This window comes from Callithrix jacchus, chromosome 5, assembly GCF_049354715.1.
Source record: "Callithrix jacchus isolate 240 chromosome 5, calJac240_pri, whole genome shotgun sequence".
In the NCBI taxonomy this organism is placed as follows: domain Eukaryota; kingdom Metazoa; phylum Chordata; class Mammalia; order Primates; family Cebidae; genus Callithrix; species Callithrix jacchus.
This window is the reverse complement of record NC_133506.1, coordinates 90374725-90387709: the sequence shown is the minus strand read 5'-3', so window position 1 is coordinate 90387709 and position 12985 is coordinate 90374725. Positions and strand designations below refer to the sequence as shown.

At 39.1% G+C, this 12985-nt stretch overlaps 1 protein-coding gene across 42 annotated transcripts in view; it reads left to right on the top strand.

Moving 5' to 3' along the window:
* Positions 1-12985, top strand: part of BPTF (bromodomain PHD finger transcription factor) — a 160494-nt gene that overhangs the window by 56366 nt on the left and 91143 nt on the right. For 30 of the 42 annotated variants that reach the window (XM_035300495.3, XM_078373564.1, XM_035300488.3 and 27 more), the window contains one exon: positions 8428-8616. The exons of 10 other annotated variants lie outside the window; for them this stretch is intronic. In XM_035300495.3, the coding sequence (XP_035156386.2) occupies positions 8428-8616 (189 nt within the window). The remainder of the gene's footprint in view (positions 1-8427; positions 8617-12985) is intronic. 2 more of the 42 variants (XM_035300490.3, XM_035300480.3) reach the window with 1 other exon arrangement.

The following is a 12985-nucleotide window of genomic DNA, read 5'->3' as shown; positions in this document are numbered from 1 at the left end:
AATCTGGTTCTTCCACCCCACCTTGACTAGAAGCAGAAGTACGTACATTGAATTTTGAATGTTAACCCAATCTCATGCTCCTGGAGTAAATACAGCTTGCTTGTGATGTATTTTCCTTGTTAGGTATTATATATAGCATCCAGTTTACTAATGTTTTGTTTAGGGTTTTTGCATTTACTTTCATGAGTAAAATTGGCTTGCATTTTTCTTCTCTGATAATGTCAGTCTTTAGTTTCAGGAATAGTTTGGCCTCATATCATGAGTTGGTACTGAAGAGTTTTTGTGGGGCTGGTGTTAATTATTTCTTAAATGTTTGCTAGAATGATTAGGTTTTGGAGTTTTCATTGTGGAAAGGTTATTACAGATTTCATTCACTTCTTCAGTAGATAATGTGTGTCTTCGTCCATTTGTGTTGCTATGAAGGAGTAACTAAGGCTGGTAATTTATAAAGAAAAGAGATTTATTTTGCTGTGTTTCTGCAGACTGTACAAGAAGCGTAGTCCTGACTTTGCATCTGGCGAGGGCCTCATGCTGCCTCCAGTAACAGAAGGGGAAAGGGGAGCCAGTGTATATTGATACCTCATGGTGAGAGAGGAAACAGGGGAGGCGGGGGTGGCAGATGACAGGCTCTTTTTAACAGTCAGCTCTAGTGGAAACTAATAGAGTGAGAACTCACTCACCCCCAACACCCACCCCAGGGCAATGAGGGATCCACCTCCAGAATCCAAACATCTCCCATTAGGCCCCACCTCTAACACTGGAATCAAATTTGAACATGAGATTTCTGGAAGGACAAACATCCAAACTATCCACACTACAGCAGTGGACTATTCATATTTTCTGTTGTTTTCTTATGTTAGTTTTAATTGCCTTTTAAAAGGAAACTGCTCATTTCACCTAATTTTTGTAATTTATAAGCATAATAACATCTAATTATATATATATATATAAATATATATTTATATATATATAAAATCTATGTTCATGTTCTGTTTTTTTAATCCAGAAATTCGTTATCTGCCTCTGTTAATCATGTTGCAAGGTTCTTAGCAATTCCATTAGTCTTTTTTTAAAAAAACAACTTGGCCTTTGTTGACCTTCTCTATTGTATGGTTTTTTTTGTTTTGTTTTGTTTTGTTTTGTTTTGTTTTTGAGACGGAGTTTCGCTCTTGTTACCCGGGCTGGAGTGCAATGGCGCGATCTCGGCTCACCGCAACCTCCGCCTCCTGGGTTCAGGCAATTTTCCTGCCTCAGCCTCCTGAGTAGCTGGGATTACAGGCACGTGCCACCATGCCCAGCTAATTTTTGTATTTTTAGTAGAGACGGTGTTTCACCATGTTGACCAGGATGGTCTCGATCTCTTGACCTCGTGATCCACCCACCTCGGCCTCCCAAAGTGCTGAGATTACAGGCGTGAGCCACTGCGCCCGGCCTGTATGTTTTTTTCTAAATTAATTTTGGGTCTTAGTATTATGTCCTTCCTTTTATTTTCTTTGAACTTCTGTGGATTTTCTTTCCTAGCTTCTGAAGATGGTTACTTTGATGGATTTTAGTTTAATTTTGTTTTTATGATGTCTGCTGTCAAGGCTTTCCTCTGTGTATTGCCATAGCTACCTCCCACAAACTTTCATTGTATTTTATTTTTACATGCATGACCAGAACACAACCACAAACTTTTATATGTCATGTTGTCTTCATCATTTAGTTTAAAATATCTTCTAATTTCTGTTTTAATGTGGTGTGTGATTAAGTATATTGCTTAATATTCAGACGTGTAAGTTTTTGTTTTGTTTTGTGTGTCTGTGTTAGAGAAAGGATCTTGCTCTGTTACCGAGGCTGGATTGCAGTAAAGTGACCATAACTCTCTGTAGCCTGGAATTCCTGAGCTCAAGTGCTTTTCCCACCTCAGCTTCCTGAGTAGCTGAGACTACAGGCTAATTATCTTTTTTTTTTTTCCAGTTGTTTTCTAGTTTAACCCTCTGTCAGAGAACATTCTATGCATGATTTATGTCCTTTAAGATTTATTGACACTTTTTTTATGGCCCAACATTTGATTAATATTGATAAACGTTCCTTGGAAGAGGATATATATTTTTTAAGTTGTTGGGTACAGTATAAGACATATAAATCTTTTGTTTGGTTGTTGTTGGTTTTTGTTTTTTGATACAGTCTCACTCTGTCACTCAGGCTTCAGTGCAGTGACTCAATCTTGGCTCACTGCAACCTCCACAACTTGGGTTCAAGTGATCCTCTCACCTCAGCGTTCCCAGTAGCTGGGACTACAGGCATGGACCACCATGCCTTACTAACTTTTGTGTTGTTAGAGACAAGGTTTCACCATGTTGGCCAGGCTGATCTTGAACTCCTGACCTCAAGTGATCTACCATACCTGGCCTCAGATAAGGCTTCTGATTATATTGTACTAATCTGTATTCTTGGTACGTTTTTGGGTTTTTTTTTTTTTCTGTCAGATATTTTAAAATTATTTCCAACTATTGTAGGTTTGCCTTTTTATCTTTTTGGTTTTTTCAGTTTTTTCATTATACAGTTTAAAACTGTGTTATTAGGAGCACCTAATATTTATCTATTTTGAGATGGAGTCTTGCTCTGTCACCCAGGCTGGAGTGCAGTGGCACTATCTCAGCTCACTATAACCTCTACCTCCTGGGTTCGAGTAACTCTCCTGCCTCAGCCTCCCGAATAGCTGGGGCTACGGGTACCTGCCATCATGCCCAGCTAATTTTTGTATTTTTAGTAGAGACGGGGTTTCACTATGTAAGTCAAGCTGGTCTTGAGCTCTTGACCTCAAGTGATCAATCCACTTCTGCCTACCAAAGTGCTGGGATTACAGGTGTGAGCCACCAGTCCTTGCCAATATTTATATTTTTGTTGAATGTTTTGTCATTGTGAAATATCCGTTATTTTTAATAGTACTTTTGAGCTATTCTAGCTTTCTTTTGGTTAATGTTTGTATTATATATGTTTTCTGCAATAGAAAGACTTTTTTTAAAAAAAAATTAATTTAAAATTTTTGTAGAAATGTATTTACTTTAGAATTTTTATATACATATAGAATTGCTTCTGTATATATTTTATTTCAGGCTTTACTTTGAAATAGAATCTTGTCAGAGAACACTGTCATTTTCTTTTTTTTTTGAGACGGAGTTTCGCTCTTGTTACCCAGACTGGAGTGCAATGGCGCAATCTCGGCTCACCGCAACCTCTGCCTCCTGGGTTCGGGCAATTCTCCTGCCTCAGCCTCCTGAGTAGCTGGGATTACAGGCACATGCCACCATGCCCAGCTAATTTTTTGTATCTTTAGTAGAGACGGGGTTTCACCATGTTGACCAGGATGGTCTCGATCTCTTGACCTCGTGATCCACCCGCCTCGGCCTCCCTGTCATTTTCATATAATTTGGTAGAAGTTATGTGAAGGAAAAATGACGAAATTGTAATATAAAAAATGAAAGGAGTGATGAGAACATAAGAAAATTGGACAGATTTCATGTTACCCATTATATTGAGTATGATCAGTGATCAGAAACATCTTGTGTGACTCAGATTAAAGATGAAACTGAAAAAGTTGAGCAATATTTGGGGAAAGATTGGTACATTTTCACTTTTAAATGTTAAAAAGTTAATCTCTTAATGTTTATTCAGTTTCAACTGTCTTTGGCAAGAATACTCTATAAACAATGTGCTGGTTAATTGATATTGTATCATCAAAAGGCTCATGGTATATGGTTTTTCTTTCTTTCTTTCTTTTCTTTTTTTTTTTTTTTGAGTCAGAGTCTCACTCTGTTGCCCAGGCTGGAGTGCAATGGCGTGATCTCTGCTTACTGCAATCTCTGCTTCCTGGGTTCAAGCGAGTCTCCTACCTCAGCCTCCTGAGTAGCTGGGATTAACAGGCGCCCGCCATCACACCTGGCTAATTTTTGTATTTATAGGGGAGATGGGGTTTAGTCATGTTGGCCAGGCTGGTCTTGAACTCCTGACCTTGTGATCCCCCTGCCTCAGTCTCCCTAAGTGCTGGGATTACAGGTGTGTGCCACCCCGCCTGGCGGCATATGGTTTTTGTACCTTTAGAGATAGATACCTAGATTGATGAATGAGTTTAGGTGGTGAGATTACAAGATCTTTTGTTAACCTCATTCATTAATGATCTTTCCAGAATCAGTTATTTATTTGGAGATTGTAATATGGAGTTTTGGTTTTGTTTGTTTGTTTCCGAGACAGCGTTTTGCTCTGTCACCCAGGCTGGAGTGCAGTGACACAATCTCAGCTCACTGCAACCTCTGCCTCCTGAGTAGCTGGGATTATAGGCACCTACCACCATGCCTGGCTAATGTTTGTATTTTTAGCAGAGATGGGGGTTTCACCATTTTGACCAGGCTGGTCTTCAACTCCTTACCTCAGGTGGTCTGCCCATGTCAGCCTCCCGAGTGCTAGGATTATAGGCATGAGCCACCATGCACTGCGTGGCCTTCTTGCTTTTTAGCAGAATAGAATGTCTGAGGCTATGTTACATAGTACCTATCCTGACTTGGAATCATTTTTTTTCCTCCAGGAAGTCCTGGTTCCTTTTAACGGGAAATGATATTTTAGAGACCACAATCTAGACTCAGGGATACTTTTTCCTATTGGGCTCTCACTGTCCCTAGGCTTTTTTGGTGGGTAGTGTTATGTAAGACGTTTTTTTTTTAATAAAAAGATCATCAGTTTATATTGACATTTCAAATTCAGATTGCAGGTAGCATACTTAGTTTGTTTTTACATTTGTACCTCCGTTCCCTTACACTGAAAGCCTCAGTTCCCAGCAGCAGTAATTCAGCTATGTATTTGCTTTATCCCAGTATGGGGTATTCCTATTCTGATGTGCATTAATAATAAGAAGTGATTTTTTTATATGGTAGTATTTTCATAATACCAGTATTACTGCTGAAACTACAACTTTTTGCTGCTCATTATATACTCAAATGTAGTATAATGTAGTATTTCTCATTATACTACATTTCTAGTAAGGCTGTATAGACAAAATATTGTATTCCAAAGTCACTTAAAATAATCCTCTGGGCTGGGTGTGATCGCTCATGCTGGTAATCCCCGTACTTTGGGAGGCTGAGGTGGGCAGATTGCTTAAGCTCACAAGTTCAAGACTAGCCTGCTCAACATGGCAAAATCCCTTTTCTATAAAAATTAGCCAAGTATGGTGGTGCTTGCCTGTAGTCCCGGCTACTTAGGAGGCTGAGGTGCGCGGATGGCTTGAGCCCAGGAGGTGGAAGTTGCAGTGGACCGAGATCACACCACTGCACTCCAGTCTGGGTGATAGAGCCATACCTTACCTTAAAAAAAAAAAGATGATAATAATCCTTTGTGTAGTTATATGCACAGCTTGACACACAGTTCATTTCTTTCCGTTTATTTTTTATTTTTTAGGGATTGCATTTCTTTAATAACTTTGTTTTGAAAATGTAGAACATTTACATTATTATACATTCAAAACTATGTAACTGGAGATATTCAGAGAATTTTCACATTCATTCTTTCTCTATGTAATGGTGTCTTTCTTTTCCCTTATAAGTAGCCATTTTTATTGTTTTTTTGTTATTCTTCAACGTTTCTTGGTTTATTTTGTTTTGTTTTTTTGAGACAGTCTCACTTGCCCAGGCTGGAGTACAGTGGCATGGTCTTGACTCCTTGCAGCCTCTGTCCCCTTGAGTTCAAGCTATTCTCCTGCCTCAGCCTTCCAAGTATCTGGGATTACAGGCACCTGCCACTGGGCCCAGCTAGTTTTTGTATTTTTAGTAGAAATGGAGTTTCACCATCTTGACCAGGCTGGTCTTGAACTCCTGAGCCTGTTATTCACCTGCCTCAGCCTCCCAAAGTGCTGGGATTACAGGTGTGAGCCACCGTGCCTAGTTAGTTTTGTTTTTTTATAAATAAAAGCAAAATATATTTCTAAATTTGTATTTCCTCCCCTTCTCATACAAAAGGGAGCATAAGTATTTTTCTACACCTTGCTTTTAACATTTAATCTTTGAGATCATTTGATGTGAACATAGTGATCATCCTTAGTTCTTTCTACAGTGCATTGTGTATACCATCTTTTATCAACCAGTTGGGCATTTTCTTTTTTTTCTTTTTTTGGAAACAGAGTCTCACTCTGTCACCCAGGCTGAAGTACAGCGATGCGATCTCAGCTCACTGCGACCTCTGCCTTCCAAGTTCAAGGGATTCTTCTGCCTCAGCCTCCCGAGTAGCTGGGATTACAGGTGTGCACCACCACACTGGGCTAATTTTTGTATTTTTAGTAGAGATGGGGTTTTACCATGTTGGCCAGGCTGGTCTTGAACACCTGACCTCAGGTGATCCACCCACCTCAACCTCCCAAAGTGCTGGGATTACAGGCAGGAGCCACTGTGCCTTCCCCCCTTCCTTTTTTTCAGACAAGGTCTCACTTTGTCACCCACACTGGAGTGCAGTGGCACAGTCACGGCTCACTGAGCCCTCTGCCTCTCGGGTTCAAGTGATCCTCCTGACTCAGCCTCCCAAGTAACTAGGACTAGAGGCACACACTACTATGCCTGGTTAATTTTTGTATTTTTCATAGAGTTAATTTTACTATGTTTCCCGGGCTCGTCTTGAACTGCTAACCTCAAGTGAGCCTCCTGACTCAGCCTCTCAAAGTGCTGGGATTGCAGGTGTGAGCCATTGCTCTGGGCCTTCATGAACATTTTCTTCGTTTTTCGGTCTTTTACCTTTAAATACTCCAATGAATAGCTCTATAGAGAAGTAATTTAGTATTTTTTTTTAGTGTATTTTGGGCTAGATTTCTAGACATGAGATTGCTATGTTAAGTAAATATATATGTAATTTTCCCTTCGTGTATTATGAAACTTGGATTTTTGCCAGTCTGATAACTGATAATAGTTTCTTCATATAGTTTTATTTTACTTTTCTCTTAGTTTCAGTTGGGCTTGTTCCCATATGCCTAAAGGCCATTTTCTTTTCTTTTGTGACTGTTCACATATTTTCCCATATTTTTATCAGGTTGTTGGGTTTTTCCTGAAACCCGACATTATGCATTAGAGATAGTTACTGTAGTAGACTGTCAAGCAGTTTTTACTTTAGGTGATTTGAAGAGTATCTTGGCAGTGGCAAAAACAAATGCAGAAGACTCTTAATTTCTAAACTACCATAGACAGGCTTTCTGTTCATGATAGTGATAATGTTTATATGCTTTTAAGACTATACTCTTACTAAATTGTCCTTAGAAGTTAATAATCACAGCTGGGCACGGTGGCTCACACTTGTAATCCCAGCCACTTTGGGAGGTCGAGGCAGGTGAATCACCTGAGGTCAGGAGTTTGAGACCAGCCTGGCCAACATGGTGAATACCAAAAATACAAAAAAAATTTATCCAGGTATGGTGGTGCACACCTGTAGTCCCAGCTACTCAGGAGGCTCTCTTGAACCTGGGAGGTGCAGTCTGCAGTCAGCCGAAATGGTGCCACTGCACTCCAGCCTGTGCAACAGAGCGACACTCTGTCTTAAAAATAAAAAAAAGAAGGGCCGGGTGCGGTGACTCACACCTGTAATCCCAGCACTTTGGGAGGCCGAGGCGGGTGGATCATGAGGTCAAGAGACCGAGACCATCCTGGTCAACATGGTGAAATCCCGTCTCTACTAAAAATACAAAAAATTAGCTGGGCACAGTGGCGCGTGCCTGTAATCCCAGCTACCTAGGAGGCTGAGGCAGGAGAATTGCTTAAACCTGGGAGGCGGAGGTTGCGGTGAGCCGAGATCGCGCCATTGCACTCCGGCCTGGGTAACAAGAGCGAAACTCCGTCTCAAAAAAAAAATAAATAAATAAATGAAAGAAGAAGAAGTTAATAAGCACATTTAGGCATTACCTTCTAGTTAATTTCGGGGGCATAGTATTCAGGCAGAAAACTGTAGAGATAAATAATCCTGCTTAATTCTGTTTCTAATACTGTTTGAGTATTACTTTTGGAAAGTAAGACTGTAAGCTTCAGATTTTGAATATTATCTCAGCAAAACCACCTCTGCAATATCTGGTGCACTGTAAGTTTTGAGAGATAGTCATATCACTTGGTTATCCTCCAAGATATCCAAAAGATTGTCTGCCTTGTACTGGAGACTAAGGTGATACGAATCAGTGAATTAGGGTTGGGCCCTCACCCCCCACAAAAAAAGTCAGTAAGTTAATATCCTGGAAGACTTAAAAAAATAACTCATAGGGTGTTGCTTATCACTTTCTTTTACACATTGCATTACTCATACATGAACAGCTTTTCTTTTAAAAATACAGCTTTGTAATGAAATTCTAAAACAAATGTCTTTTCTGACAATTCGTCATTTTTCATGTGATTTCCAATTTAAAAATCAGATATTCTATTTTTCTAGAAGAACCTAACAAGACATGTGAGAGCAGTAACACTAGTGCTACCACTACCTCCATCCAGCCTAATCTGGAAAACAGTAACAGCAGCAGTGAACTAAATTCTTCCCAGAGTGAATCTGCTAAGGCAGCTGATGATCCTGAAAATGGAGAAAGAGAATCTCATACACCTGTCTCTATTCAGGAAGAGATAGGTAAGAATATACTTTATCCATTCCATTAAAGGGAGGTTTTTTTCTTTTTCTTTTTTTTTCTTTATTATTATTATTATTATTATTGTTTTTTTAGTTTTAAGTTTTTTAAATGAAAGGCTGGTGGGGGTGGGAAAATTTAGATGTCGTTGCTTTTATTTTTTTAAACACAGATAGCACTTCCACTCAATGTTTTTGTTTTAAAAATATACAAAAGCACACAGAGCAGGGAAGAAAGATCCTTTACCTACTACCCTCCCCAAAGGTAACCACCATCTATCAACAGTTTGGTGTGTAACATTTTAGATGTTTCTGCGGTTACATTTATGTATGTATGTGTATAAAATTTTGTGGGGCTTTGGGTGATTTTTTAGTTTTAGGTATTTTTTTAAACATAAACAGGATCATTCTGCATGTATTGTTCTGCATCCTGCTTTTTTTAACTCAGTGATACATGTAGAAAGTCTTTTTGTGTAATGAATTGAATTCATTTTTTTTTAACTGCTGCATGGTACCCCAGAATATGGATGAACCATAAATCATCTACTATTTCTCTATTAATGGACATGTAGGTTGTTAACAGTTTTTCATTATTACAGATAGTGGTGTTCTTGAACATCCTTAACATGTATCTTTGTGTACTTGCACAGGTATTCTGGCAGTATAGAGACAGTACGTGGACTTGCTGGTAGCTACATTTAAGAAAACAGTGATGGCTACTACTTAATTGTATATCAAAGAGATTTATACCAGTAATTTACATACATGTCTGTTTCCTTATTGTCTCACTTAAATTCAGCAGTATCATTTCTCTTAACATTTTTGCCAGTGGGGAAAAGTATTTTATATAAAAATTTGCATATCCTTATTCATGTGGTTAAGTGTCTTACATGTGTTTGTTGAACTTCCTGCGAATTGCTTATTCATATCTTTTTCTCACTTTTTCCTAATGAGTTTTGTTATTTTTCCTTAATGAATTTTAGGAATGCTGTATGTATTATGGCTATTAATCTTCAATTTTATATATATATATATGTATGTATGTATAGTAATTGCCTATTTTTGGCTCCATGTTGTCATGCAGAAATTTTTATATTTTTATATAGTTAAATTTATGAATCTTTTTCTTTAGAGTGTCTCAGGATTTTGTGTTTTAAGGACGGCTATCCCCATCCCAAGAATATACATACATTTTACAGTAATTTTTTGTAATACTTCTATAACTTTGTTTTCAATCTGTCCAAAGTGTAATTTTCATTTGATCTGAGTTGGAAATCTGTTTTAATTAGGACTTTTTCAGTTACCAAACCAACTTAAAGTAACTTAAATGAAGAGGGAATTTAATTAGCTCATAGAGTTGGGAAGTTCAGCCATCATTAGATATAACTGGACCCTCAGATATTGAACTCTTTGTTTTCCTCTCTTTCTATCTCACCTTTCAGGTCTACATGTATTTGTATGTGTGAACCTCATTCTCTCCCAATACAGGCAGGCTTTTCCAATGTGGCAGGGAAGAAGGCACCAGCAATTTGTAATTATATCTTTCCAAGGTCTGTGACCCAAAGGCAAGGCCCCTGCTTCTGCTCCAAATCAGAAGTCCTTGAGGAAGGAATTTGAGTGGCTTATCTTGGATCACGTTGTTTCTACCCCTATGGCCAGAGTAGGCAGGGTACTATGATTGATGTCTCCAGCAAAAGTGTATGACTGGAGTTGGGTAGAAATGGTTTTCCGAGGAAAGAGGGATGCTGCAAAGATTATAGCATAGTAAATATCTCCAGTCCATCCTTTGGTAGGTCAGCACATGTACTCACATTTGTTCTCATACATACAATTCAAAAATGGCTCTGACTAGTATAATGCAAAGATTTCACCCACAACTTAAAACTTTTTTAAAAACCTCTTTCCCACAGTTACATCCTGTCATTGTCTCTAGACCCAAATCTAGTATTTCTGTGTGTTGTACATTAATTTCGATAGATCTGGCTTATCTTGATCTCACAATTCGTGAGCCACATTATCAATTTAACTGCTTATGTATGACACTCATAAACATAGTGGAGGTGTTCTTTAATAAATCTGGATGCCATTGGTTTTCTGGGAGAATGGCCGTGGTTGAGAGGTGAGAAGCATATGAGAAGATTCTCCTTCTGGAGGCCATTCTGTTTTAGCTGCCTGGTTCCTGCCGGATGTTATTGGGGTTGGGTTGTTGGGGACTTCTGTAGGATTTAGCAATCATACATCCCTGTTTGGCAGGTTTGGATTATTTTTCTGACCGTAGCACTTACTTGTAGATTCCTAGATTCCCAGCTAGTACTTAATGCACAGAAACTTACTTTAGGATCTCTGAAGGTGAACACCCTCCATTTCCCTGGTTTAACTGTCGAGTAGGCCAGTAGTCCTAGCCCTCATGTGAAGAGTTTGTATAGACTTCTGCCTGCTGGTGTCATTAAACAATGAGCTTCAGAGGTTGATGTACATCTGTATCCTGCCATCAGGCTGTATCACAAGGCTTCACTGCTTTATAATAGGAGGAATATGGCCTTTGGGCAGAGGGTGTTCAGTAAGGACCTCTGCCCTCAGCCTAGTTCTCTTTCTCCATTCCTTTAAGTCTTACCCCTGTGGTTGAATTTTCCCTTATTTGCACAACCTTTAGCAAGTGACAAAGGAATTGACTCTGAGCAGTATTGGATTGTTAACTCTGAATTAGGAAGGTTTTTAAAAGCACTATGTCATTCTCTTTCTATTTCCAGGAAATCTGACCTAGACCAAATGATGTCTAAAACGTATCTATTATAGAACTTTATAGATGGTCCCAAGAACTAACCGCCATAGTTCAATATCTTGGCATTAAACTCCATCATCTGAAGGCCAGGCGTGGTGCTCATGCCTGTAATCCCAGCACTTTGGGAGGCCAAGGCGGGTGCATCACCTCAGGTCAGGAGTTCAAGACCAGCCTAATCAACATGGTGAAACCCCGTCTCTACTACAAATACAACAAAATTAGCCGGGCATGGTGGCAGGTGTCTGTAATCCCAGCTACTTGGGAGGCTGAGGCAAGAGAATGGCTTGAACCCGGGAGGCGGAGGTTGCAGTGAGCCAATATCGCGCCTACTGCACTCCAATCTCGGTGACAAGAGTGAAACTCCATCTCAGAAGAAAAAAAAAAAAAACAACTTGATCTGAGACCCAAAAGAAAATTGATAGTTTGACCAACTGCTTTGCTACCACACATCCAAAGTGACTTGCTTAGCAGCCTGGGATGGCAAGATTCTCAGCACCCTCTTTCCATTTTGACTTATTATTTAAGGAGGGCAAAGAGGTGTGTTCTTTCTTTTTAAAACAAAAATCTGTGGAATGTGAGATAATTTTAATTACCATACCTTAAAAAATAGGGGCTGGAAATTTGTAGACCTACTTTTGAATTGTATTTTCTCTGTTTTCAAAACTGTAGTGGTATGATACTTTGGGGTCAAAATCTTAAAATATTCTACTGGATTATTTAGAATTTACTGGTTTTGATAGAAATCCATCAGACTTGCTTGAAAGGGGAATTTTATTGACTTATAGTATTGGAAAGTTGAGTGTTGGTGACAGCCTCAACTGCCTTATTGGATCTAGGGAGCCAAATGAGGTTATCGAGGCTACTTCTGAATTTTACCTTTTCATATTTTTCTCTTTATTTCTTCTCTGTGATGGGCTTACTGCTTCCTGTTATTGACGATTTTCTCCACGTTACGGGAATAAAAGTGGCCACCTTCTGATTTACACCCTTCCTGCTTATTATTATCACAAAAAGCAAAGACCCTTTCTCCATCTCCAGATTTTAAAAAGTGGAAAAAAGATGCTTAGAGGATTGGGCCAAATAGCCAGTCCTGGGACAGTCACTATAGCCAGCTAGTGGTGTGCTCTGTCTGGCCATGCTGGGTCCTGCTGCCCACTCCAAAGGGGCAAAATACTTGATTTGCAGCCCTGGCAGAATCATATGATTAAAATATGGGAGGGCGGCTGTGAGGGAAGCATCTCCCCAAAGGAAAGAAGGGGCATGGAACTGGTAAAATTAACAGATGTTTACAAAATTGTCTTAATTTTTTCCCCAAAATGCATAGCCAGTTTTCCCAATCCTAGTTTTTCTCTATTTACTTGAAATGCCATCTTTATTATATATAATATAGTAAATTATCTGTCTTTTCATTTGCCAGTGCCACAGTGTCTTAATTTTTTAAAAAGGAAAAATCAGAGCTTATTCAACTGTCTGGTCAATAAAAATTGAACAGTGATACATTAGTTTTAGAATGTATACAAATTTTTCCAGCCTTGGGCAACATGGCAAAACCTCCTCCCTACAGAAAATACAAAAAATTAGCAAGGTGTG